The 27,524-nt window shown below is 42.4% G+C and overlaps 2 protein-coding genes across 3 annotated transcripts in view; one reads left to right on the forward strand and one right to left on the reverse strand.

Moving 5' to 3' along the window:
* LOC144079002 (cadherin-4-like) overlaps positions 1-27,524 on the forward strand; it is a 248,095-nt gene that overhangs the window by 117,959 nt on the left and 102,612 nt on the right. For both annotated transcript variants that reach the window (XM_077607562.1, XM_077607632.1), the window contains exon 3: positions 9,225-9,248. In XM_077607562.1, the coding sequence (XP_077463688.1) occupies positions 9,225-9,248 (24 nt within the window). The remainder of the gene's footprint in view (positions 1-9,224; positions 9,249-27,524) is intronic.
* LOC144079136 (cadherin-like protein 26) overlaps positions 1-27,524 on the reverse strand; it is a 233,655-nt gene that overhangs the window by 48,169 nt on the left and 157,962 nt on the right. The gene's annotated exons all lie outside the window — the stretch shown is intronic.

The following is a 27,524-nucleotide window of genomic DNA, read 5'->3' on the forward strand; positions in this document are numbered from 1 at the left end:
ATCTTTTTAAATTGTTGGATTGAATTATTGGTGACAAAAGTAAAATAAAAACATTAAGTCTTATTTGATCTGGGTTCTGCTTTATTTTGTACAATACACAGCAGGAGTTTAGATGTTAGAGTAACAAAATAGAATTTAAAAGAATGACACTCATTCAGATAACTTTAGCCTAATCAGCACACTTGTTTACCAAAGTCTTGATATCACCTCAAATTACAAATATTCAATTAAAACAAGGGTATCTGAACGATTCCACAAAGGCCTGCAGTGAGTGACTGCTGATTTTTGATTCACAATTGAAAGTTTCTTCTATGAGGTTTCTCCTGAAACAAGCAGTACCTGACCACAATAGATTGATTGCATATTAAAGAAATCAGATTGGTGAAAATGTAGCCTCTTCAATGTATGGAAGTGAAACCTGCAACCACCTCCTTGAGGACCAGTTTGGAGAGCCATGCATTTAGGTTTTCATATTCTTGTTGACTTTTAAATTAATCTGGAAATACAGGGCTCATCTAAAGTGCCCTACTTGCAGCTTTTTTGTGTAAAAAAACAAACAAACAAACCACAAAAAAACAACACTAAATGTTGCAGTCCCAACCAAACTAGGTAAAAAAATGTGAAGTATAGTCCATAAAATGTTATACACACAGTTACTGTGCCCTACTTGCAGCTTTTTGTGTAAAAAAACAAACAAACAAACAAACCACAAAAAAATAACAGTAAATGTTGCAGTCCCAACCAAACTAGGTAAAAAAAGTGAAGTATAGTCCATAAAATATTATACACACAGAGTTACTGTACATTACAGTACAGTATTTCACACTCACACGCATACCTAGGAGGAATTTAGAGTGTTTAGTAAGCCTAATCTGCATGTTTTTGGGTGGGGGATGAAGCTGGAGTACCCAGCAAAAACCCACGCAAGCCTGGGGAAAGATTAGGGTTAGGGTTCGAAAGAACTGCAGGCCTTGCTGGCCTCAGCTATGGTCAATGTTCATGACTCTACGATACGAAAAACACTGGCCAATGCTGGCATATAGGGCAGAGTTCCAAGGCGAAAACCATTGCTGTCAAATAAGAATATAAAGGCATTTGCCCAAAAAACATCTTGATGATCCCCCACACTTTTAGAAGAACATTCTGTGCACTGATGAGTCAAAAGTTGAACTTATTGGAAGATGTTCGGCCCATTTTATTTGGGGAAAAAATGGCATGCCATTCCAGCAAAACAACACTATACCAACAGTGAAGCATGGTGATGGCAGTATGATGGTTTGGGGCTGCTTGCTGCCTCAAGACTTAGGACTACTTGCTGATATTGATGGAAGAATCATTTCTGCTGTCTATCAGCAAATTTTGAAGGAGTATGTCTGGCCTTTAGTTCGTGTGCTCAAACTCCAGCGCTCTTGGAGCACACCAGCAGGTCAGCCTCTGAGTGACTCAAAAAAATAATAATAATTAAAGTTTTGGAGTGACCATGTCAAAGTCCGGATTTACTAAGTCATATGGTAATGCTGTGCTGTGATCTGAAACTGACTGTTCATGCTGGGGAAACCTTTTAATATTGCAGAATTGAAACAATTCTACAAAGAAGAGTGGGCCAAAATTCCTCCAAAGCGTTGTGACTTGTAACAAATTATCGAAAAACGCTTGATTTCAGTTATTGCTGCCATAGGTGGCACAACCAAATGTTCAGGGGCAATTACTTTTTCACAGAGGGCCAGACAAGTTTGTGATTTTTTTTTGCTGCCTTGGTAAATAAAATCATTTAGAAACTGAATTTCCTATTTGTTTGGGTTGTCTCTGTGTCATACTAACATTAGTTTGATGATCTAAAACTTTTGTGTGTGATAAATATGCAAAAAAAAAACACAAATCAGGACGGGAGCAAATACTTTTTTTCCCAGATCTGTTTGTAGTACTTTTTTTATGATAACTGTTTTCATTTTAACAGTAATTGTTTAAAGTCACACTGTCTTAAATTTTGACACATTAATTCATTGAGAGAATCTTGTCATTGAGTGAATAAATGAACAAGTCTCACACACATCCATAAATATTGCAATTGTGCAGTAAAAATATTGTATGTAACGGTCTGCACCTGCATAGTTGAAACTGATCACAAACTTGAAAGCTGGAGAGGGCATATAACTCAATGAAAAACAGTAGTTGAGACTCATTGTCTTTATTGTGCCACTAGTCAGAATCTCATCTCATCTCATTTTCTGAACCGCGTTATCCTCATTAGGGTTGCGGGGGGCGCTGGAGCCTATCCCAGCTGACTTCAGGCCAGCGGCAGGGGACACCCTGAATCGGTGGCCAGCCGATCACAGGGTACAAGGAAACAGACAAACATGCACGCAGGGGAGCTTTAGAGTGTCCAATCAGCCTACCATGCACGTTTTTGGAATGTGGGAGGAAACCGGAGTACCCGGAGGAAACCCACGCAGGCCCGGGGAGAACATGCAAACTCCACACAGGTGGATGTGACCTGGATTTGAACCCAGGACCCCAGAGGTACGAGGCCGATGCGCTAACCACTCACCCCACCGGGCCGCCTCCTGGAATATTTTACCATGCAAATTCAAACTAGAGAAAAGAATCACCATAACACAGTGCCATACCTGTCAACCTCTGCAGATAACTGCCCTTATAAATGATTATGATTCCCCTTACAAACCCCCAAAAAACCCTACAAACACCGTACGAGTCGTACGGTGTTTGTAAGGTTTTTTGGGGGTTTGTAAGGGGAATCATAATCATTTATAAGGGCAGTTATCGGCAGAGGTTGACAGGTATGCAGTGCAAGTGAGTGAGAGAGAGTGAGAGAGATTGGATCATGGGATCTCGACTCTACAAGCAAGCATAGTGATTTAAAAATGAATAATTTATCATCTGAAAATATTAAAACCAGGATTTTTTTACTGGTGCACTTTTGGTGATGCCTGGGCCAACAATGCCGACTAAAGCCTTGTTCTTTCGCTTACAGTGTCATTCAAAATATCTCTTCATTGGCCACTCGTTTTTGAAACATCAGAATAGGCAACTTACCGGCTGGTTTACTTCTTTCTACGTGTTCAAACCACTCCGTTAACCGCTTGGTGGGATTGAAAAAAAAAATGTAGAAGCTTATATCGGGAGTGTTCGTTTTGGAACACTTTCCTACACAACACATATTAACCATTATTCCATAAACAACACTTATTAACAATTTTTCCAATAAAATAATTCAATTTCATGGGGAAAAACTATAAAACACAAAGCACACAGCCAAACAGATGATGCACGCATAAAAGTGAAATGGGATTTAAACTCTGTTTAACGCTTTTCTGGTTTATTTTACATAGAAAAGTACTACAGTTTGTGGCTCAGTGAAGTCCAATCTATCAAGTTCGTTAAGTAGCCCCTGAGGTGATAGTGGGAGTTTATGGCATTATGAGTTTGCTCAGATATATATTCTCTCCTCAAATGTGGCCACTTATGCAGCAGTCAGCATTCATTCAGAGACTGCATCTCTATGCTGTTTGTGGAAGATCTATGAGTTTAAAAGCTTATCAAATCACACAATCATGATGATCATGATTTACCAATGTCAAATTCGTACAGAAACAGAAGTCAAATGTGATTTGCGGTCAAACAATGTACACAACTGCTTCCTGCACTCAAGAGTGTGACAAAAGTGCATCACTTGTGGTGAAGTTTGACTTGCTCATACAAAGTGTTTTTGTTCCTCGCTGTGTCACACAGGGCTATTTCCCAGCCGTTGATAACAGTTGGCTAATGGGTAATGTGCCACACATGATTGATGTTGCACTTGCCATTTTCATTTTGCTGCTGTAGTGCAGTAATTAATCCAGCTGAAACCTTTAGGCTCACAAAATAAATGCTTTCTATTTTCATTAATAGACAACTCATTAGTATATAATGAGCAATAAGATGGCATTCCCTGTGCCAAAGAAGCTTGTGCCAGTCCCCTTAGAAAATACAAATATACATTTTTGCTTGGAAACTGTGCTGGAATGAAATGAGCAAATGAGACGAATCAGAAATATTTGGATTTACACTAAAATAATGACAATTTTAGATTGAGCTTTTGTTCAGGTTTTGAATAACTTCCCTTTAAGGCACCAATCTAATCATTTAATAATATGGTCCAGTTGTATTGATTAAATGCAGCGACAACCTGTTTTTCTTTCTCTAATTGGCCGTTTGCGTCACCAATGAAAACCTAAAAACCTTGAATCTTCACTAAAATGACATGAATGTTTGTGTATTTTAGGTCGTCAAAACTATTGTGGAATTGACTTAGTAATTCAGAATATAATTTAACTGCTACTTGTATATTTTTGAAACTTATAACATGCCTGATTGCCTGAGGCATAGGTTCTTATACTATACAAATGCGTATCAGGGAGTATTGCATTTACAACTGTACATCTTAAAAGATAAGTCAAGTAAACATTTGGGTTGAAAAAAAACAGAATGTGTGTAGAGAAAGAGCAGGCAAACATGGCTACAACTCATTGCGTTTAGCCATCATGAATCATCTAATGATAAGATGAAATCACTTGTGCAAGTTTCTATTTTTCATTTAGATTCAAGTTGAAACAAACAAAAAAACATCATTAGTAAAAGAAAGAGTGTGTTGTTATGATGTGTATATTTCATATTTGGAACAATGTAAAATAACATAAAAGTGCTACAGTGCTGAGAACAGCTCAACATTCTGTCTTATATTCTGGTATATATTTTTTTCGGTGTATCAGAACATTGCTGTGTAAATTTTAGAAATTACATGTACAGTACAATGTACCCAATGGCACAAAATGATCTTGCTCCGTTAGTTGTGTAGTTGCCGACTATCTTGTTGTTGTGTGATTAAATCTCACAAGTGATTGTGCATGGGTGCTATCCCAGTTGGTTAAGGTCAAGAATAGGTTACTCCACCTCTCCAGTCATCAAAGATAGTTTTTGTCAAAAACAAGTTAACCAATCATAATCAATGGCTACGAAAAAGTGACAGTATGGGAAAACATCAGTGTAATGAGTGCAGTCGGTGTGTGATGCTTCACTATCAATGCACCATTTACAGGGATTTAAAAAAAAAGTGTTTAGAAAAAGTAGACAGTTTTTTTTAGTTTAAATGTGAATCTTCACCATTTATATGCTGTCTGTTTTTCAACTAATTCTAGGTTGTCTTCATCCATGTCTTGTTGAATGAGATGAAACAGCATCTGTTGAAATTTCTGCTCTAACAGAATATGGCTGTACATTACAGCAGTGTTTTCCAACCTTTATTAAGATGTGGCACACTTTTTGCATTGAAAGAAATCTCAAGGCAAACCGCCATCTGAAAATGTTCTAATTTAATAATATGTTGCGTATATTAACAATATAAAGTCATTCTCCTCAAAGTTTTTTTTTCAACAGGAATCAAATCCTGGCTTCATTCCAAAATTTTTCCTAAATGTAATTTTTCACTCACCTATATTGTCCCACAGTCTTTACGTCGGCAAAATGTGATGCCCTTGAAACCAAACAACCGCCGTCTGAAGTAATGTCTCATCCCATCTCATTTTCTGAACAGCTTTCTCCTCATTAGGGTCGCGGGGGGTGCTGGAGCCTATCAGAGCAAACTCCGGGCCAGAGGCGGGGGACACCCTGAATCGGTGGCCAGCCGATCGCAGGGCACAAGGAAACGGACAACCATGCACACTCACATCCACACCTAAGGGCAATTTAGAGTGTTCAGTCAGCCTACCATGCATGTTTTTGGAATGTGGGAGGAAACCGACGCAGGCCTGGGGAGAACATGCAAACTCCACACAGGTGGACCGACCTGGATTTGAACCCAATGTAATGTAAAAACAAGAAAACAACTTAAATCTTGTAACCTTACAAAGAGCAGTTTTGTGCTCACACAGATTTAACCCCGACAAAAGTTGAAGCCCGAAAAGCCAAACGTCTTCCCGTTCCTCGTTGCAGAAAAATAAGCAACACAATGACTTTAATCTCTTAGTCTTACAATCTGAATCTTGTAATAGCACAATCTATGATTTGCTCTTCATCATATTTTGATTTTAACCTCATAATTGTTAAATTTTAATCTCGTAATATTAAGAGTTTTCTCGGAATATTACAATGTATGACTTCTCGTAATTTCCCATGGCACACCTTGGCCATTGCTCGCCGCATAGTAGTTGGGAAACACTGCAATACAGTTCATACAGTATGCTGTTTGAATTAAGATGAATGCCATTAGTCGTCATATGTTCTATAAATACAGAAATACAATCATGGTACTGTTTTTCTTCTTAGATGGAAAATTAGCTAAAACATTTTTGTTTTCAGGCATGCTGCAATATTTCATTTTGTGTGCATCCTGTGAGATGTGCAAATTTACGTTGGCATATGGTTTACTTCATACTCCTTGCTGCAATGGTACTGCTGTGGGCACAGTCAAATCACCCATACTACATTTGTGTCAAATCCGTCTCTAACAGATATATACTTTATGTTGGCAATATAATGTAGCTGTAATATGTGGCACCTTTACTTTGACACCATAAATGAGAAGTAAGAAGAGAAGAAAGTGTTTTCAGGGTTTTACAAGGACATGGTATTTTTCTGGTACTGAGGGTGCAACCTTGCATCTGCAGTACATCTATGTTCCAACCATTCATCAAAGCGTTTCTTTTTTTAAAATCTTTTCTTCAACAACATCACAGCTAACTCCTGGCTTAGAGTGGGAGGGTACACTCTGACCTGGTCACCATTTTATGAATGTGATGCTACGTGCACAATATACAAATTCAATGTCCTTTAATCATATGAGCACAATCCATTCTTTGATCAAGCTCGTAAATTGAATGTGCTTGAATCTTGAATGTATATTCGCAATAAAAATATTTGAATCCCTGTTTGCAGCACTTCTCATGTTACCCCTAACCAATAAACCAAGACATTATTTTTCATGCTAAATAATCTGGATAAAGAAATTAAAATGATTAATCAATTTTATTCAATATCATTAAAGGACTGAGCGTAAGGATTTAAGTATTCTAGTGACGTAACAAAAGCCGCAAAAGGAGATAGTGCATAAGCAGCTTTGCATACAATGGAAATGACAGCAAAACATGAACAAGACAAAGGATTAGGTGCATGTAAAAGTTCTGTAAGCACAAATGATTCGGATGCACTTCAATGGTGTAGGGGTTCACTCGCCTGACTTTGGTGTGGGCAGGCGCGGGCTCGATTCCCACTGATGCCTGTATGATTGTGCGTGTGAATGGTCGTCTGTTTCTTCGTGTGCTCTACGGCTGACTGGTGACCAGTCTAGGGTGTAGCCTGCCTCTGCCCGAAGTCAGCTGGGATAGGCTCCAGCAACCCCCGCAACCCTTACGAGGATGCGCAGTACGGAAGGTGGATGCATGGATGAATGCACATCTGCTGATGTGAGATGATCGTATGCCATCTAGCGGGACGCCAAGACACTTGGGTTTCCTCGAAGCAAAAAGAAAAAAGAAAAAGACCTTGCCTGCCAAATGGTGGGATGGTGACATTCGGTCACGCTGAGCAAGAGGCTTTTCTCTTGCTCCGTATGGTGAAAATTTGCTTACAGAATGAGACTTGTTTTTCTCGTGACAATGCTCATATCGTGAGAAACTGTGAAATACATGCAGGAGGTAGTTTCATATCCGATATGGACAGGACACTTCTCAATCTGAACAGCTAAAATGGGAATTGACTGTAATTTCACTCCATGATGGAAAACTGAGTGCGGCAAAAAGTGCCAATGAAAGTGCAGAGCAGTTAAAAAGAATGGAGCACGCTAAAGTGAAGGGAAGAAAAGTGTTTCCTTGTCAGTCTGTGAGGAGCATGTATCGAAACAAGACAATAATTGAAAGTCTTTTGTGCGCGATGGAGGAAAAATGATACAGACAGACATGGTTACAGTTCCAGGAGAAGATAAAAAGTCTTAAAACAGTGCTGTTAGGGAATGATTTTTGAACAGTTGTGGTTGTGAATCACCCAATCTTCAGTTTACAGCCTGAAGTATGTCTCACATGTGTTTATCAATAAGTATAAAGTACACGACAAAGACAAGATATAGCCACATGTTATACAGTTAGCGTTCACCTTACGAAGATGGCAAGAAGAGGCATATAAATGATGGCAATGTGGGTAAATAATGTCAATGTTTGCTAGCTAGGTAAACTTCCATATACTGGCTAATATAATGGTAAAGTAACATTGCTTCCTTGGCACTTCAAACAGCTATTTAATCCCCTTTATATATGTAATGAATAACATACTTGTAGTTATGACGGAAAAAGAAAATGAATTACTAGGGTCTGGATAGTCAGTGGTGCCTGAATGAACTAGCTTACTCGGTAAAGCAGTCTGCCAAATTTCCAAACACGTGTTGCGAGGTTGGCCTTCTTATGAAAATCAAGTGCACAAAAAAATTAATGCCCAAGTACAACTGTGCCATCGATGAAAAGCCACCTATACAGGACATAGCTCATCTGCTTTCATACATGTTGCCCTTTGGACTTGAGGGCCACAATATAATTTTCGATTATTTTATTTTTTTATGCCAAATTTACAAGTGCTAAATAGTTTTCCCTCTTGTTTTCCTCTCTTTCTATGTCGATGCCAACCCTTGTGTCCACAAGCAAAACATGTTTTATACAAAAAACAACACTAAAATAACATCATATTAAAATTGGGTGTCAAAGGTACTCAATATTTATTTTCTGTTTTCACAATCATAACACTATGTTCCAAAAACAGAGAAGTGGTGCATTATAATCTACCCAGAAACACATCCTTTGAGATGGGAATGGATTGTACAACCATGAAAAAAAAAGTCCAAAATGTTTTTGGAAAGATTTGATTTGCTCCAACTCAGTGCTCTTCACCAGTGTCCAAGGGTGCTCAGGGTGAATTGTTTAACAGGGTTTCAAAAGGTCTAGCCTCTCTCATCTCCCTGCTTAAGCCTTCTCTTCCATGTGTTTGTTCATGTCCCCCACTGTGTTGTTGTCTGTTTAGTGTTTTTTTGTTAGTGTCTTTTTTTGTAAAGCTCACCTCTTATTTAACATATAATTTCAGACTTAATACTTATAAAAATACATTGTCTTGAACTTAAATATTAGAAACTGAATTTTGCACATCTACTACATCATCATTCATGTTTGTCCTTTGTTTTCTTTCTGCAGGCACCAAAGTGTCATCCCACGAAGGTAAGCATGCTTTTTTTTACCTGCCATAAATGACACCACACTATGGTTTTTTACCATCTTTACAAGAGATGGAATTTCATATCAACCCATCAGATTTTTCAATTCAAGATAGTAATGTTAAGTGTTATTGGTTAATACTTGTTTGTCATCACATTTGCAGGCCAATTTTTTTTAGTCACTCATGATTATTTTTATTTGAGGATGCTACGTTTGTATGTCAAATATAGCAAAGAAAGCTGATTTTGAATGCTGAATCAATTTATGTAATTCCAGATATTTTAAGCATAATTCACAGTTAACATCAGTGTTAACTCATTAGGGGTGTACCCACAGTAAATGCCAACGTAAAGGCTACACATTCAATGTTAATGTAGCATGCTCTAAAACCTCCTCTGACCCTTGTCACCCACATACACACATTCCCACCCACAATGAATGTTGTACTATATGTCTCATGCCTGTGATGATAGCAGTGTACGACACTGTCACACGGTCCCATAAAGGTAAGTGATGTGTGGTGGCCGGGTATCAGTCTCTGATGAATGTTAAAGGTCTAGCTTGACGTTCATCATTTTGCTACTGCTGCACTCCTCGATGTTTCTGAATGAGAGGAACATAAATTAGGCCACACCACTACAATAATGAATGAGCGCTCAATTTAGCCTGGTTTGTTCCATCCATATCTGGGCTGACTTCTTTGGTCTGTGCAATATGTCCAACTCGCTTGCGGTTACATCAAAAACGTATGAACATTCTCGAAATTTATTTTTGTAGAGAAAACTGTTTTTTTCTGTTTTTATCTCAGTATTTTTTTAATTATAAAAACATTTAGCTGTGCACGTGTGTGTGAACAATCTAGATTAATTCATTTTCGACTTAAGGGCTGAAAGTGTTCAGTTTTCTCAATAACCTTTCCTTTTGCTACCGCCTAAATGGTGATTAATACAGTGGTACCTCGTCATATGACCGTTCGTCATACGGAATGCTCGTCTTACGGGGGAAATTTCGATCGAATAATTCGCCCGTGATGCGGTCAAAGTTTCGTGATGCGACCAAGCCAGGTTGCCATGGCATTTTTTTGGCATATCTTTCGTGTATAACAATATTTACGAGCACCGGATGAGCTATTCAGACCAGGAAACGCACAACGCGCATGCGCGGTGAAAAGAGGGCTTTCTGGGTAATGAAGTATACTCGTGCTCGCAAAAGTATCCCCGGTAGCAACTCTATCATAGGCGCCGTTCGATGGGACGCGAACACAGATGCTACAAGCTAAAAGGAGCCGCTAGCCAGCGCCCTTGTAGCTCCCATGAGAAATCCGACTCGGATCGCTGCCGCCTGTGCGACGAGGAAACAGAGTCGTCTGAACACTTATGGCTCCGCTGTCCGGCCTTAATGACCGAACGCTACCATCGCGGCTTGGGCAACTCCCTGGATGAACTTATCCGTGTTCCAGTGGCAGCCCTAGCGCTGCTGAGGGTAATCCTCAGGCGCCTGAGGTGAAAAAGAAGAAGAAGAAGATGAGCAGCGGGGCGATCGCTGATAAGACTGCTTGCTGCTCGTTGGCAAGTGGTCGTGCGTTCTCCGATTGTGAGGACATTTGTGTGCATCATTTTCGGAATATTTTGAAGGGAATAGTACGACAGCAAACAGCCCATCGATAGCGAACGTGAGGGTGGAGTGTTTGTTCTGTTTACGAGGGCGTTGTGTGGAGGAAAAAAAAAAACGAAGCCCCTCTCCCCTCGGCGAAATCCGGCCAATTTTAGTTAGATTAAACACTTTATTTCTATTAAACCACTCGTTATTTATTACTTTGTCAATATATGGCGAATTATAAGAAATAAAACATTTTTTTTCAATCCAATATCCTGTTTCTGGTGTTTTTTTCAGAGAGTTGGAACGAATTAAATTGTTTCCCATTCATTTCAATGGGAAACTTTACCTCGAGTTACGAGTAACTTGTCATACGAGCTCAGTCCCGGAACGGATTAAGCTCGTATCTCGAGGTACCACTGTACAAGAGCTTGTTATAACATGACCTTATTCGTTCAATTTCCAGCATCACCGCTTACCGTATGTGCCTTCTTAGCATAACGTCCCTTAATCAACAGCACTGCTCTCACTACCCTCACCTCTCTGCCAGACTGTATATTTATGGCACCTGTTCCAAAATACCAGTCTCTCTGAGACATCCCTCTAATTTCATTTAGAAAATGCCAGCAATAAATTTATCAAATGGACTGAATCGAATCGGAGTCCCACGCGCAGTCATCCGTCACAGGTTGTCCCCTCAGGCGGCTGTGGGTGTAGTTAACCCAGCCAAAAAGCCCCACCACAATCAGAAGAGAGTGTTGAGAGAATTCCTGGTGAGAACAGAACCATTGAAATAAAAATGAATGTATGGGTCATCCTGCATGTCGTTGAATACTTTATGCATCTGTTAGTTCCATCAAGCGTGTTGCTGCTAAGATGTTCGCAGAGGTCTATGTTAATTCCCCAACACGCTCTTGATGGAATGTCAGTAAACCACTTGAGACGTTAGTGAGCAAGACGTGTAATTGATTAGCCACTATCCAAGTTAATTGATTGTTTTGCTAGACTTTGCATTCTAAATCCCTATCTATTCATCTGTCGCTCCAAGCTTCACCCTCTCTCATGCCCCAGGTTCACACGCTCTACGCCCTGCAATTCCCCTCTCGTTTCTCACTTTCTCATCCTCTGTACTCAAGTTTGACACCTTTGCCTCACGGTCTAAATGCCTATGTCCCCGTGCTCCCTTAGTTTATCCCGCTTTGTTTCCGTCTATCTTTCCTACTCTCCACTTCACATTTATCAGTGTGCAGGTTAAACCAGGCATGAGTGAGGGTAAGCCAGCTTAGTGCTAAAAGAACTAATGAAGTCAGCTGCTTTAATTCCTCTAACGGGGATCAGTGGCGTGACTCTGTCAAGCCCATCAGCAATGAAATATTAGATTAAATGTGCCATACAATTGTGAAAATACACAACAATCTTGATAACACTTTGTTTGAAAGCATATAAATCCTTAAAGTCCAAGCTACTCTTATAATGATACCATATTTTGAAGGGGCATCATATATTATATTTATTGAACAATAAAGGGCCAAATAATATCCTGATTGAGTCCTTAAATTCAAGGAGAAGGTTAGGTGCTTTCACACTAGACCCCAATATCAACAAGATGATGAAAATGAATGAAAACTATGAAAACTAACAAAGGTAAATTATGGAAACAATGAAGTCCTTAAGAAGTCCACATACACTAATAATTTCAAAACAGAACTATTCACAATTGATTCAGAATACATTCCAATAATCTCCTTCCACTCTTAAATGACATACTATACTAGATAGAACTATACATACAATAGGGGACCTATTGGACAAATGAGTATTGGTCAAAGTGCCGAAGGAAGCCACTGTACAAGATTGTAACAACTGATGGTAAGCCCAGCATTATACAATGCAATTTCATCATAAATGGTGAAAACTGCTCCAGCCACTGAGAGAACATCCCAAAATGAACAAGTAGAATTAAATGAGGTATGTCAGTCCACAGACCAGAGCTTTACTTTTCTCTGAGAAAGGCAGTGAATTGCAACATCAACTCCACATGTACTTCACTGACTTTCAAAAGGCCTTTAAGGGCTCCAAGAATGAAATTGTTTGAAGATACTAATTTGTTACATCCAAACATGAGGCTAAAAACTGAGACATCAACCCTTTAGATAACATGGCTAGAAGACTGTTGTGTTGCTGGGAATTTAGGTATCACATATGTTTCTTTGTTGTGTGTATAAAAACATAGATTGTCATTATCATGGTCAATAAAGGATTCATGACCTATTCTAAGTCAGGGAGGAAAGTACAGACCATCGCTGTGGTCCAAAATGTCTCCATGGGAATATTGCTTTCTCCCAAATTAAGTTTTTAGAAATGGAGGATCAGCATTTGGCCCGTTTTGCAAGAGATAACACCTATCCATGTGCTGTTAAAGCACATTTATAGGACAACTACGAAAACCTCACATTAGTAAAATATCTCAGGTCAGACTAAAGATACTCAAGAGAAATTTGGATAACAAATTATTACGAGCAATGTTATACACTATTCCAGTTACTCTGTTTACTCTGAGGAAACGCATTGCAGGCACATTGTATACCAATTGGGCCAAACATGTTTTGTCATGTAATTCAGAGTGCAGAAACCCTATCAGCCTTTAACCATTCATGTGGAAATATTTGAAGAGTAAAGACTGTAAAGACCATTAAAATCTTGACCAGTATGATAGCAAAGGGGTATAAATACAATATATTACTTAATTCTAAATGCAGTCTGCTCAGGAAGACATGTTGGTCTCAATGGAAATGTGATGCTCATTAGGAGAGAGGAGAAAATACTCACAGCAATTGCCACTATCACCTGGCACATTACCATGCTAAAGATAACAGTTACTGAAGGTAATTACAGTGACAGCTGGTGCAGGAATGTGTTGCATTTGTTTGACTGATCTTCTGTCAGTGTTGTTACTGTGCTCTTCACACAAATATGAGACTTGCCTCCTCATTTAGCCAGTGAATGCCGAAAGCTTAAATGTTAAAGATGAGGATGCTCCGAAACCAACATCTCTGAACAGTCAATACGCCCATTTTCTTCAAAAAAGGAGATTTTCGGCATTAAAAACCGATTTGTATATAAACAGCACTGTAAATTCCAAAGGAAAATGGGTATTTGAATCATTACAGCCAACCTTAGAAACAGCTCATCTTTTCTCATTTTCTGAACCACTTTATCCTCATTAGGGTCGCAGGGGGTGCTGGAGCCTATCCCAGCTGACTTCAGGCCAGAGGCGGGGGGGGGGGGTATGTATGTCGGACGAAACCAGAGTACCCGGAGGAAACCCATGCAGACCCGGGGAGAACATGCAAACTCCACACAGGCGGACCAACCTGGATTTGAACCCAGGACCCCAGAGCTGTAAGGCCGTAGCGCTAACCACTCGCTCCACTGTGCCACCCTTAGAAACATAATGTGGTATATTAAATATCTTATTTTAAATGCAGAGACACCAACTAGTATGCAGTAAATGACCATCATATGAACAATGGTTGTTCAAAGTATTTAGCCCTTTGGGGGAGTGTAGTCACTACAGTGGACAGTTACTCTGGACAGTTACTCGTTCACACTTGAGACCTTTAACGTTTTATAAAGCTCGTGACTATTTTTGGCCATTAAAAAAACCCAAACTCTTTTAACACTGAAGACCTCTAACCCTAGACCTCTTTTGATGAGTCATCATCACCTTATCGTTGTGGCGGGGTTTGTGTGTCCCAATGATCCGAGGAGCTTTGTGTCCCTGGTAGGGTCACCCATGGTAAACTGGTCCGATGTGAGGGACCAGATAATTCTGATGAGTTACATAAATGAACCATGTTTCAATGGCCTGGATGTGGGTCACCGGGGCTTCACTCTGGAGCCAGGCCTGGAGGTGGGACACAATGGCGAGTGGATGGTGGTCGGGCCTGCACCCATGGCCCACAGCCCGAAGATGCTAAGTGGGTTCCCCTTCCCATAGGCTCACCACCTGTGGGAGAGACTGAAGAGTCCGGGTGTGTAAACAGTTGGGAATTAGCCAAAGGATGGGTCCTTGGCGGTCTGAAGCCTGTACATTGAGGTTCAGCCCGGTAGACGAGAAGGTAGCATCCCTCCTCCTTACCTGACTATTGTTTGTGCTTAGGCCTCAAACTGCAGTTCAGAGTATACACCCTTTTCGGAGTCATTTGGAAGGGGTGCTGGAGGGTGCCCCTCTTGGGAACTCCCACGTTCTGCTGGGGTCTTCAATGCTCACGTGGGCAAAGACAGTGAGACCTGGAAGGGCGTGATCAGAACCAGAGTCTTCAGCCATTGCGGGTTGACAAAACTGCTATTAAATCAACATAACAATATATATATATGCTTCTGCAGCTCGCTCCAGATACAGTTTGGTAGCTCCGGCTAGTCCACTCTATCACTAGCCAATCATAGTTGGTGAAAGCGATGGTGTATCCCTACACCTGCGAAAAGGCATTGGTATCGCCAACTCGAAATCTGATTGGTTAAAGCAACAGTTTGGACAAACATAGTGAAATAATCTTGGCATACACACACACTCACACAGCTATAAATCATGTTTTATAAGGATTATGGATTCATGAATTATTGTTATTATCACCTATTTTGTTCAATAGCTCCCAAGCCATTTAACAGATTGACACAAAAAGATAGGTAATTACCTTCTGTTTAACGAACACCTTTTAGTTTTTCAACCACCTACTCCATTTATTAATTATTAATTTATTACTGTTATTAGCACCTAATATCTTCAATAGCTCCCAAGCAATTTGATGTATGGACACCAAATTTACAGAAATGATAGGTATTACCTTCTGTTTAATGAAAACTTTTTGTTTTTCAATAATACATTCAATTTATTAATTATTAATCTATTCCTGATATTAGCACCTATTTTGTTCCATAGCTCCCAAGCCAATGGACGTATTGACATCAAATTTACAAAAAAAAGATATGTATATGTACATACTGTTTAACAAACACCTTTTGGTTTTTCAATAACATTCCATTTATTAATTATTAATTTATTACTGTTATTAGCACCTAATATCTTCAATAGCGCAAGAGAGCAGCAAGCTAAAATATGTCAGGTCAGGCATACTTATAGATAATACTTGCAAATGCTCAAAGCTTGAGTTTACACACTTAGAGAAGGTATATAAATTCATTCACTAATCTATTAAAATTCGACAGCCGTTTCTGGCCATCATAAAAAAATGTCAACTCTGTGCGATGCACTGTTTGGATCCGACAGCCGTTTCTGGCCACCATAATGTCAACTCTCTACGATGCAGAGTTTGGACAAAAGTAGCGAGAGAATATTAACATAAAACATCCACCCATCCATAAATCACGCTTTATCCATTCCTGCTCCCCGAAACACCTTTTTTTCTTGTCGTGACGGAAAGATTCAGCGAGACACGATGGTGCTGGACGCGTTGACCCAAGACGCCTTTCCACGTCGTTTTCAAACGTCATTTTGGAGAGAATTTCCGCCAGCGAGTTTCTAGCTGCACACACACACCTCCATCCGTACATCACGATTTATAAGGATTAGAGAATAGATAAAGCATGATTTATGGATGGGTGGATGTTTTATAACTGCAGTGAAGAAATTCAATCACTCGTCTATTAGGATCCGACACCCGTTTCAGGCCAGCATAAGAAAATTCAACTGTCTACGTTGCACGGTTTGGACAAACCTAGCGAGAGAATCTTAACACACATCCACACACCCATGAATCACGTTTTATAAGGATTATAGATAAGGTATCGCAGCCACTGGTATGTGTTATTACACAGGGTGATTCAAAAAGAATGCGCCAAAACCATTACGATATATTTTAAAAATAAAATAAATTAAACAATTAATAACTAGCTAGATACAAGTATTATGTGTAACTTCAAGTTTTTATTTCATGTTTTACAAGTGCTCAATGTGACCACAAAGCAGGATGCACAACATCAAGTCGATATGAACATTCCTACCAAACGTGCTTTAGAATATCCTCGTTCACTGTGTTGATTGTAGCTGTTATTCGACCTTTCAAGTCATTGATATTTACTGGCAATGGTGGAACAAATAAATATCTTTAACCTACACAGGAAAAAGTCGGACACTGTGAGGTCGGGGGAGCTGGCAGGCCACGCGCAGAGAGCAAGGTCTTTTTGGCACATCCTTTTTGAATCACCCGGTATTTAGTCATTTTGTCATCTATGCTTCCAGCCAGAAGAAGGCAATTAGACCCATCAGGTGGCATCAGGGGATCCAGAAAGCTCTGAGAAACTACTGATAGGTGAAACAGAAGGATTATACTGAATCCATTCTTATCCTGGGCTGCACAGCTTGCAGGTAGCCAGTATAAGCAGATTCTGGGAAAGGAAATGAATGTTTTTTTATCCCATTAAAAGGCTGTTATCAGTTGTCCTTAGGCCCAGAGATTTGAGGTACAATGACTGCTGTCTCTCTTAAACTGTATCTTTATTTGTGGCCATATTTGTTTCTAGTATTGCAAATTATTTTCAAATTTGGGCAAGGAATGTGCTAATATGATGATATTGTACTTATCGTTTAAACAAGAGTGCTGTATTAAACATCATCATAGTTATGGTTTGATTGACTCGTCATGTCCATTTATGAATTCATTTCCAAGACTGCTTATCCTTGCCATTGTAGTAGGGTGTTGGAACCTTCCCCAGAGTATTTTAGGAGAAAGGAAGACTAGACCCATGACTGGTCCTCAGTCAGTCGTAGGCCACACATAGACCATTCGCACTCACAATCACATCGCCACCAATTGTAAATCTATCCCACGCTCCCCAATGCCAGGCAAATGAACCACTACACCATCAGGTGACTTCACCGTGAACTGTGCATCTTTGTTAACACAATCTATTGATTGACAACAAATTGTTATCTAATTATAAATTTAGGCTGCTACTTTGAGTCGAAAAACAAGAAATACACTGATAAATTCAGAAATACAATTCAGCTTCCTGTTCTCTTATGTTTTTTCCATTTATTTACTTCACCGTGGCATACTTAAAGAGGTGATTCATATTATAAATGAAGCCTAAATACTAAATTCAGTTTTCATTCAACCACCATTGGAAGATAAATCTGCTAAGGCCTTCCCACTGGGTGTTATTATTGTGCACCGTTGCTGTAGCTATTGACACTAATGCAACACATTTTAGGGTTGCCGCAATGGTTCTTAAAAGCTTTCATATGGCATGGGGTTAGAGATGTCAAAACATGTTATAAAAAAATTAATCAATAAAAGTAAAAAAATCCTCTTTCCCCTGGCCACCAGCCCCGCAATACCCGCTCAGTATGCACTGGAAATCACTGCTTTGGAAACAGAACCTGCTACATAGTACAGACGCTCCCCTACTTACGAACGAGTTAGGTTCCAAGCGATTGTTCATAAGTTGAATTTGTTTGTAAGTTGATTCAGTGCTATATTTTGTATTATAATTTATGTTTAAGGCCTATATAAGTATATTGAAGGTTTATATAAGTACATTTGTATGTTTAAGGCTTGTATAAGTAACACGCATTGGTTTGTACTGACAAAACATTTAATAAAATGGAGAGAATACATACAGTACTGTATACATACATTAGAGAGAGAGAGAGATTTACTAGAAACTGACCGAAAGAAGCTATCTAATGACGATTGCAGTTTTCTTTTTTTTCATCATAAATGATGCGGTAGCACTGTATGGCATCATTCAATTGATTTGCAAACTTTGTGCAACGTTCAATATTTGGGTCCTGCTGCTCGATCTTTATGTTTATAAATGGTACTGACGGTCGAACGATTCAAGTTGTATGCCTGTGCAACGCGCATCAAGCTTCGTTATTATTGCCACTCATTTCAAATGAAATGGCTTGCCTCTTCCTTGCATCTCCCTCAATAGAAGCCTTTCGCTTTTTACCAACCATATTCAATAATGGATGCACGAGATATTTAATGATACAAATGAAAAAGGTTCTTTGCGCACTGGAGACACGTTCACGCACTTCCGCATTGCAACGAAGTGGGCAGAAGAAGGTAGATGCTGGGTGAGCTGAGCTCTCACAGCGCCAGGCGTCGGTATTAGCGGCGGAAAGAAGTACTACAGGGAAAAAATACAAAATTGAACTTACGAACATTTTTCGACATAAACGCAATTTGCAGACATGTTCGTATGTACCGTTGTTCGTAAGTCATATGTTCGTAAGTAGGGGAGCGTCTGTATAGACCCTGCGTAAGTAGCTCATTGCTGAGGCAGGAACCAGGCATGATTGTCTCCCTCTGTGCTTTTGGGGAAAGTAGTAGCCTTAATTCCCATTGCACATTTGCTGCCTTTTTTTCCAATACAGTGGTGGAAGACATGCAAAGACATTTAACTTGTCGTGCAAGGGTGAATTGGTAGGAATCAGCCGAAAAAACATACATACATGTATTTTTAGCAAACAGTCATTTTGATCGTAGGCTAATATATATATATATATATATACATATATATATACATATATATATATATGTATATATATATATATATATATATATATATATACATACAGCATGGGTTACCTTCAATAGTACGCTTACATAGGATTTTTGTTATGTTTTTTGCGTCTCCAGACATATTTGTATTTTGAGTTTTTGGTTTTGCAATATGGCTCTTTCAACATTTTCAGTTGCCAACCCCTGCCTTAGGCACTGTCTTTAAAATATTTCCCTGTTTCCTCCAACTCACACTGCAAACTTTTACCTTCCTTTACTCGTTCCAACAATTTTCGATCTGTTTTTTTTTCATCTCCTTTCCTCACTCCAAATTTCTTTGGACTATTGACCCTCCGTATTGAAATTCTTCCACTATTCCTTCCTCTTCTCCCTTTAGCCTTACTTAGTCTCTTCCCTCCACTTTCTCATTCATGCACGTATATTCTACCTTACTTTAAATGTTCAAGTATTTTCAGTGCATGGCTCCAAATTTCTTAATGTCACAGTGCCATCAGTGAAGATAATGGTCTAGAGCAGTGGTTCCCAAACTATCTTACCTGACGCCCCCCTTCTTGCTTCCAGTAGACCCACACGCCCCCCCCCCCCTCCCACTTCCTCTTTTGCTCATCTGAACTTATTTTATTTTATTGCATTTATTTCTTAGCATTGTTCAGGAAAACAGATCTCTGTTAATAGAAAACGGGTTGGACCGTTGGAGTGACTGCTATAATCATATTTTGCATGTATTTAATGGCAGATATTTGTTCTTTGATTTTATTATTCTTATAATCTATTTAAACATTTTTTTAGCAGATGACTTCACGCCCCCTTGAATTCTCTTTACGCCTCCCTAGGGGGGCACGCCCCCTAGTTTGAGAACCACTGGTCTAGAGAGTGTGTGCATGGTTGTTTGTCTCCTTGTGCCCTGTGATCGGCTGACTATCGATTCAGGGTGTCCCCCGCCTCTGGCCCGTAGTCAGCTGGGATAGGCTCCAGCATCCCCGACCCTAATGAGGATAAAGCGGTTCAGAAAATGAGATGAGATGAGAACATGTAAATAGGTTCTCAAAGTCACCTGTGAAGTCAATCTTTGTAGCCAGTGTGTGCATGTAAATGTATTTAACCTCATAGGACCTGGCGTCCACATGAGTGGACATCACATTTTTGGTTTTGACAAGACTACAATGTTAAATTTTGGACTACAATGTCCTGGCATCCACCTATGACGTGGACATCATTTTTCTCAGAAACTGGCCCCCTGGCCCTATAAATATCTGAATCACAGACTGATGTTAATTATATTTTGTCCATGAATACTTATTAAATAATTCTAAATTGTCTGTTAGCTTCCTTTCATTGCTTTTTGCCCTGCTTGCACTGCTTCCAGATGTGTGTTTTCATATTGAAGCATTTAACCAATCACATTTCAGCCATTATTTGTTGCCAGGGTCAGAAATCTCCCTCAAGGCCTTCACAATCAGTTCTGCATGCTCTGCTGCATTAAACAAGCGTCGATAAGACTGTTGCTTTAACCAATCAGAATTTGATTTGGTGACACCAAAGCCTTCCCGCAGGCGTATGGATATGTCATTGCCTTCTCCCAGGCGTAGGGATACATCATCACTTTCACCAACTATGATTGGCTAGCGATAGAGTGGACTAGCCAGAGCTACCAAACTGTATCTGGAGCAAGCTGCACAAGCAAATATATTGTTGTGTTGATTGAATAGTGGTTTTGTCAACCCGCAATGGCTGAAGGAGGAGAAGAAATGGATTTGTTTGCAGATTTACTGTCAAAGCCATTTTCAAGACGGACTTTTCAAGAATAAAAAGCTTGACATCATTAAGAAAGGTCGTACAACTCCAAAGCAAGCAAGCCTGTCACAACCGGGAACGAACATTTATTTTCCGCACTAAAATCGAATAAAATGTATGCCAGAAATACGACAGGACAGGCTCGACTTTCAGCATTAGCTTCAATAGTGATAGAAAAGATGGAGAGAAAGGAGGATGGATATTGTGTACAGGTAAAAAGGATTATTGGCGAGTAAAATATGGCTATATTCCTAAATAATATTTCAATTGTATGAGGTTATTATTGATGATTTTTTATGTGTCGCAGCTGTAGCTGCAGTAGAGGTTTTATAGCCATAAAATAGTTTTTGAGGGTTGGATTGATTCAGACAGCTGAAGGCGTCACTAGGAAATTCACGGACCACCACTGCTTGTTACGATCTCGCTGCGTCGTCGCGGCGCGATCGGGAATATATTAGGACCCATCCGCGGGAAAACGGGAGTTGAATCAGGCAGTTGGCTTCAATTGAGATTCTTTAATAAATCAACAGGGATCTATAAATCAACAATGGCTTGGAAAGCAAAACGGGAGCATGCTGCGCACACGCATAAACAGAAGAACGATCCGGCAATGGTCCTATGACTCATTGCTCCTTAAATAACAAAACAGGAAGCAATCAGCAGATTGGCTGCAGCTGCTCTCTGACGGCACGTCAGGAGGGACAAACAGGCCGCTCCTGACAGTACGTCCCCTCTAACGGACGGATCCTAGACGTCCTAATGCCGAATGTCCATGAAAAGCGAAAGACAAAAATCAAGCAGGGAGGGAGAGCGAGTGAGCTCCATTCTCATCGTCCGGGGGGCGTCCCCGCCAGCCCGCGAAGAGACGAGAGAGGGGCCGGTCCGGCGGGCGTCTACGCCAGCCGGTGACGAGGCGTAGGAGTGGCCGGTCCGGCGGGCGTCCGCGCCGGCCGGTGACGAGGCGTGGGAGTGGCCGGTCCGGTGGGCGTCCGCGCCGGCCGATGACGAGGTGTGGGCGTGGCCGGTCCAGCGGGCGTCCACGCCGGCCGGTGACGAGGTATCGAGGTGGGCGGGCGTCCGCGCCGGCCTGAGACGAGGCTTAGGAGGGGCCTATCTGGCGGGCGTCCACGTCGGCCCCCGGAGAGGAGTGGGAGTAGCCGGTCCGGCGGGCCTCCCTGCTGGTCCTTAAGGTGCTGGCCAAGCCCCCTGCCCTTAACAGACACCAGAATCTTAGAACGGTCATCGGGCACCTTACCCTGGCTGCTCGAGGGTACCGGAGAGTTGCTCTCGCCGTCGCCGGCCCCCTCATCCGGGGGCGCCGGCGAGTCCCTCTCGCCACCGTCACCGCCCCCTCGTCCAGGGGCGCCGGGGAGTTGCTCTCGCCGCCGTTGCCGGCCCCCTCGTCCAAGGGCGCCGGAGGGTCACTCTCGCCGTCGCCGGCACCCTCATCCAGGGGCGCCGGAGAGTCGCTCTGGCCATCGCCGGCCCCCTCGTCCAGGGGCCCGGCGCGTCGCCGCTGCTTCCGGGCGGGCAAGGGCTGGGCGGGCAAGGGCTGGGCGGGCAAGGGCTGGGCGGGCAAGGGCTGGGCGGGCAAGGGCTGGGCAAACAGGAACTGGGCAAACAGGAACTGGGCAAACAGGAACTGGGCAAACAGGAACTGGGCAAACAGGAACTGGGCAAACAGGAACTGGGCAAACAGGAACTGGGCAAACAGGAACTGGGCAAACAGGAACTGGGCAAACAGGAACTGGGCAAACAGGAACTGGGCAAACAGGAACTGGGCAAACAGGAACTGGGCAAACAGGAACTGGGCAAACAGGAACTGGGCAAACAGGAACTGGGCAAACAGGAACTGGGCAAACAGGAACTGGGCAAACAGGAACTGGGCAAACAGGAACTGGGCAAACAGGAACTGGGCAAACAGGAACTGGGCAAACAGGAACTGGGCAAACAGGAACTGGGCAAACAGGAACTGGGCAAACAGGAACTGGGCAAACAGGAACTGGGCAAACAGGAACTGGGCAAACAGGAACTGGGCAAACAGGAACTGGGCAAACAGGAACTGGGCAAACAGGAACTGGGCAAACAGGAACTGGGCAAACAGGAACTGGGCAAACAGGAACTGGGCAAACAGGAACTGGGCAAACAGGAACTGGGCAAACAGGAACTGGGCAAACAGGAACTGGGCAAACAGGAACTGGGCAAACAGGAACTGGGCAAACAGGAACTGGGCAAACAGGAACTGGGCAAACAGGAACTGGGCAAACAGGAACTGGGCAAACAGGAACTGGGCAAACAGGAACTGGGCAAACAGGAACTGGGCAAACAGGAACTGGGCAAACAGGAACTGGGCAAACAGGAACTGGGCAAACAGGAACTGGGCAAACAGGAACTGGGCAAACAGGAACTGGGCAAACAGGAACTGGGCAGACTGGAACTGGACGGGCCAGCCGGCACCAGAAGCCTGGTTCGTGGCTTCGGCAAGGGTGCGACTGGCGGCCCAGGTGCCAAAGGGAGTAACTTGCGCGGTTTGGGCACGGGTATTTGAGAAGCTTGGAGCGGCGTGGTCGGGCGAGAAGCTTGGAGCGGCGTGGTCGGGCGAGAAGCTTGGAGCGGCGTGGTCGGGCGAGAAGCTTGGAGCGGCATGGTCGGCCGAGGAGCTTGGAGCGGCATGGTCGGGCAAGGAGCTTGGAGCGGCGTTGTCGAGCGAGAAGCTTGGAGCGGCGTGGTCGGGCGAGAAGCTTGGAGCGGCGTGGTCGGGCGAGAAGCTTGGAGCGGCGTGGTCGGGCGAGAAGCTTGGAGCGGCGTGGTCGGGCGAGAAGCTTGGAGCGGCGTGGTCGGGCGAGAAGCTTGGAGCGGCGTGGTCAGGCGAGGAGCTTGGAGCGGCGTGGTCGGGCGAGGAGCTTGGAGCGGCGTGGTTGGGCGAGAAGCTTGGAGCGGCGTGGTCGGCCGAGGAGCTTGGAGCGGCGTGGTCGGCCGAGAAGCTTGGTCAGGGGCTCGAGCGTCCAGGCCCTCCTTCCGCTTCTCCCTGTGGCATGGCACTCGCCGCCGCCTCCGGGAGGGCGGCACAGCACACCGGCCGCCACGTGGTGGCCCATCGTAGCTGGCCAGCCGACCAGGTGAAAGGCCTTGCTGCTGCGCCTCCCCAAAAAACAAGACGGGCGGTGTTCGAAACCCCTACCGGAGCCTCCTCGCCGGCCGCCACGTGGTGGTCCCTTGTAGATGGCCCACCCACCTGGCAGATGCTGGTCGGGGTAATCCAGGTCGGAGTAATCGGAGGAGTATTGGTCAACGTCCTCCGGTGGAGCGTATCGGAGTCCAAATCGGCTAAGAAAATCACTGTCCGAGTCCGAATCTCCAGCATACAAATCTATTAGCTCCCGATCGTCCTCACCTTCAGAAAAGTCAGAGTCCCAACCGACAAAGATTTGGCGTTCCAATGGGGCCGAGGGAGGCTGGGGATTCTCCCTCCATTGAGAAAAAAACTTGCCGGAGTCTGAATTCAAATAACTGTGGCGATGAACTGGGGGTGTCGGAGCCTTGGAATTATGACTTTGCTGTGCTGGCAATCCAGTGCGACGCGTTGAGCGGAGGGTGGGTTTAAAGGTGGATGGAGGCTCAGAACTACCTCCAAGTCGGGACTCCTCCGCTGCCAGAACGTCTCTGAGGTGCCCACACCAAGGCGTGTCCATTATAAACTCCCTAAAAGACTTTGTGGGGAGTCTCAGTGAATCCATGTGGTCGCGGGGCTTCGAAAAGGGTGGCTGGCGTCGACGAGAGCGTCGGCGCGAGCGTGGGTGGCCTCCCGCTGGGTCCATTATGGCCGGATCGTTCTGTTACGATCTCGCTGCGTCGTCGCGGCGCGATCGGGAATATATTAGGACCCATCCGCGGGAAAACGGGAGTTGAATCAGGCAGTTGGCTTCAATTGACATCCTTTAATAAATCAACAGGGATCTATAAATCAACAATGGCTTGGAAAGCAAAACGGGAGCATGCTGCGCACACGCATAAACAGAAGAACGATCCGGCAATGGTCCTATGACTCAATGCTCCTTAAATAACAAAACAGGAAGCAATCAGCAGATTGGCTGCAGCTGCTCTCTGACGGCACGTCAGGAGGGACAAACAGGCCGCTCCTGACACTGCTAAAAAGATAATTGTTTGTTTTTACACTGATCAAGTCCCAATTAGCCTAAATTTCAAAGATAAAATAAAACTGCATGCCCTGCAAGAGTTTGAGTCTCAGGAGGTTAATTGCAAATTCCTTTGACATCAGTTCCATATTATGAAAGAAAATGATCCCTGAAAAAAATTAAAAAGCACTGTTTGACCTGGCCCTCCAGATGAAAGGACATTGTGGTTAACAAGCATTATTCATCAATCATGATGAATCAGGATAGTCAGGTCCCCTTGTCTTGAAGAACTCGAAACATTGTCATTTATGCTCAAGATATTATTCCTTCATTGTGGTATTATTAGATTGAAGTTGTAGACAAGATATGCAGGTAAGATATGCAGGTGTTTGTTGCATGACATTGTATTTGTTACCATGTGTGAGGAGAGTAACATAATAGGGCATCCACTGTAGCAGTCTCACTATGATGGATTACTTAGCAAATGCCCTTTACTTGATTATTAATTTAAATTTAATGCAATATATATTTAGGAAACTTGAATTTCATGATTTATATCCTATTATGACAGATATTAGGAATCTCAAGGGAAGATCACTGTAAAAATTCTAAGATGCAAATTATTAATCCTCCACCACCTCATCTTCAATTTCACAGAGCAGTCTGAAAAGGAATTTGTTTAATAATAGTTTGAATTCAAAAGTTAAAACAGCCATAATAATGTCCTTAAGACATTTGGTACAATATCCCCATCCTGTTTTCTCATTGTAACGTGTGATTTGTCAGGGGATCACTTGAAGATTCTGACTAAATTGGTTGTGTCAAAAGTGTAAACAGCACCTGATCACTCTCTCCCAATCACACTGCCCTGCACAGTGTGATTGAGAGAGATAGTGATTGTCTGTCTCTCTGTGTACCCTATGACTCACTGGCGACCAGTTTAGGGTGTAGTCTGCCTTTCGCCCAAAGACACCGGGGTTAGGGTCCAGCAACACCCACAACCCTTTTGAGAACGGGCGGTATGGAAGATGAATGAATGAAAAAAAGTGTAAACAGTGTTGAGGAAAAATTTGTGAAATTATCAAGAGCTCAGCATATTAATCTATCTGTTTATACCATTAAAAACCCAACCCATTGTCCCGTAATCTGGGAAAAGCCTCATACTAAGTGTTCAACAGTAAACACTTTTCTTCATTCAGTCATTTGTTAGATTTAATTATAATTTGATGATCTGCCACTTTCTCACACTGGGTTTTCATGAGTCATCATATGTTTTAGAGCACGGGTCCCCAAACTTTTTCCTCTGAGGGCCACATAACTTTTCCCTTCTCTGATGGGGGGCCGGTGTCAGTTTGTAACAGAAAAAGTGTGATGATCGTAGGGGAGCTTAAAAATTTTATTGTTTTCCAGAAAGCCACACACAACCAAATAACCCTTTCCAGGTTCTTTACAGAAAAGAAGTCAGGAAACAAATAATAACACTATTAATGAAATAAATAATAACTAAATAACCCTCTCTAAGTTCTTCACAGAAAAAACAGGAAATAAATAACACTACGTATTTATGAAATAAATAATAACTAAATAACTCTCTCTGGGTTCTTCATAGAAAAAAAATCCATGGAACATTAACTTTCTGTTGTGCCATGCACAATCTTCTCCGTTTGCTCTGAAGTTTATGCACGACACCACAACCTTCATTACAGAATCCCACGTCAACACTTTGCAGCACAGTGCTTGCTGGTGAATTAGGCAGTGGACTCGTAGCGGGGCGGTGAGACCCCTTTTTTCCAACTCCCGGTTCATGCGTCCTATTAGACCGCAAGTTTCGCCCACCATGCTAGGAGCCCCGTCCGTCGTGATGCTAGCTAGCTTTGACCAGTCCAGGTCCAACTTCTCCATGGTTTGGCACACTGTCAAAAATATCCTCTCCCGTTGTAGTCCCTTTGAGACTTTGGAGGGCTGCCAGATCCTCGCATATCTCAAAGTTTGTGCTAACTCCACGAATAAAAATGAGCAGTTGCGCTGTGTCTTGCACGTCCGTGCTTTCATCCAGTGCTAATGAAAAAAAGTCAAATTCTTTCGTCTTCTGGTGCAGCTGGGCATAAACATTACTCCCGATTTCTTCAACGCGTCTGGTCATTGTACTCGCCGACAGACTTATGGCATTAAATGCATCTTTCTTCTCGGGACACACCTCC

This window comes from Stigmatopora argus, chromosome 1 (genome assembly GCF_051989625.1).
Source record: "Stigmatopora argus isolate UIUO_Sarg chromosome 1, RoL_Sarg_1.0, whole genome shotgun sequence".
Taxonomy (NCBI): Eukaryota; Metazoa; Chordata; class Actinopteri; order Syngnathiformes; family Syngnathidae; genus Stigmatopora; species Stigmatopora argus.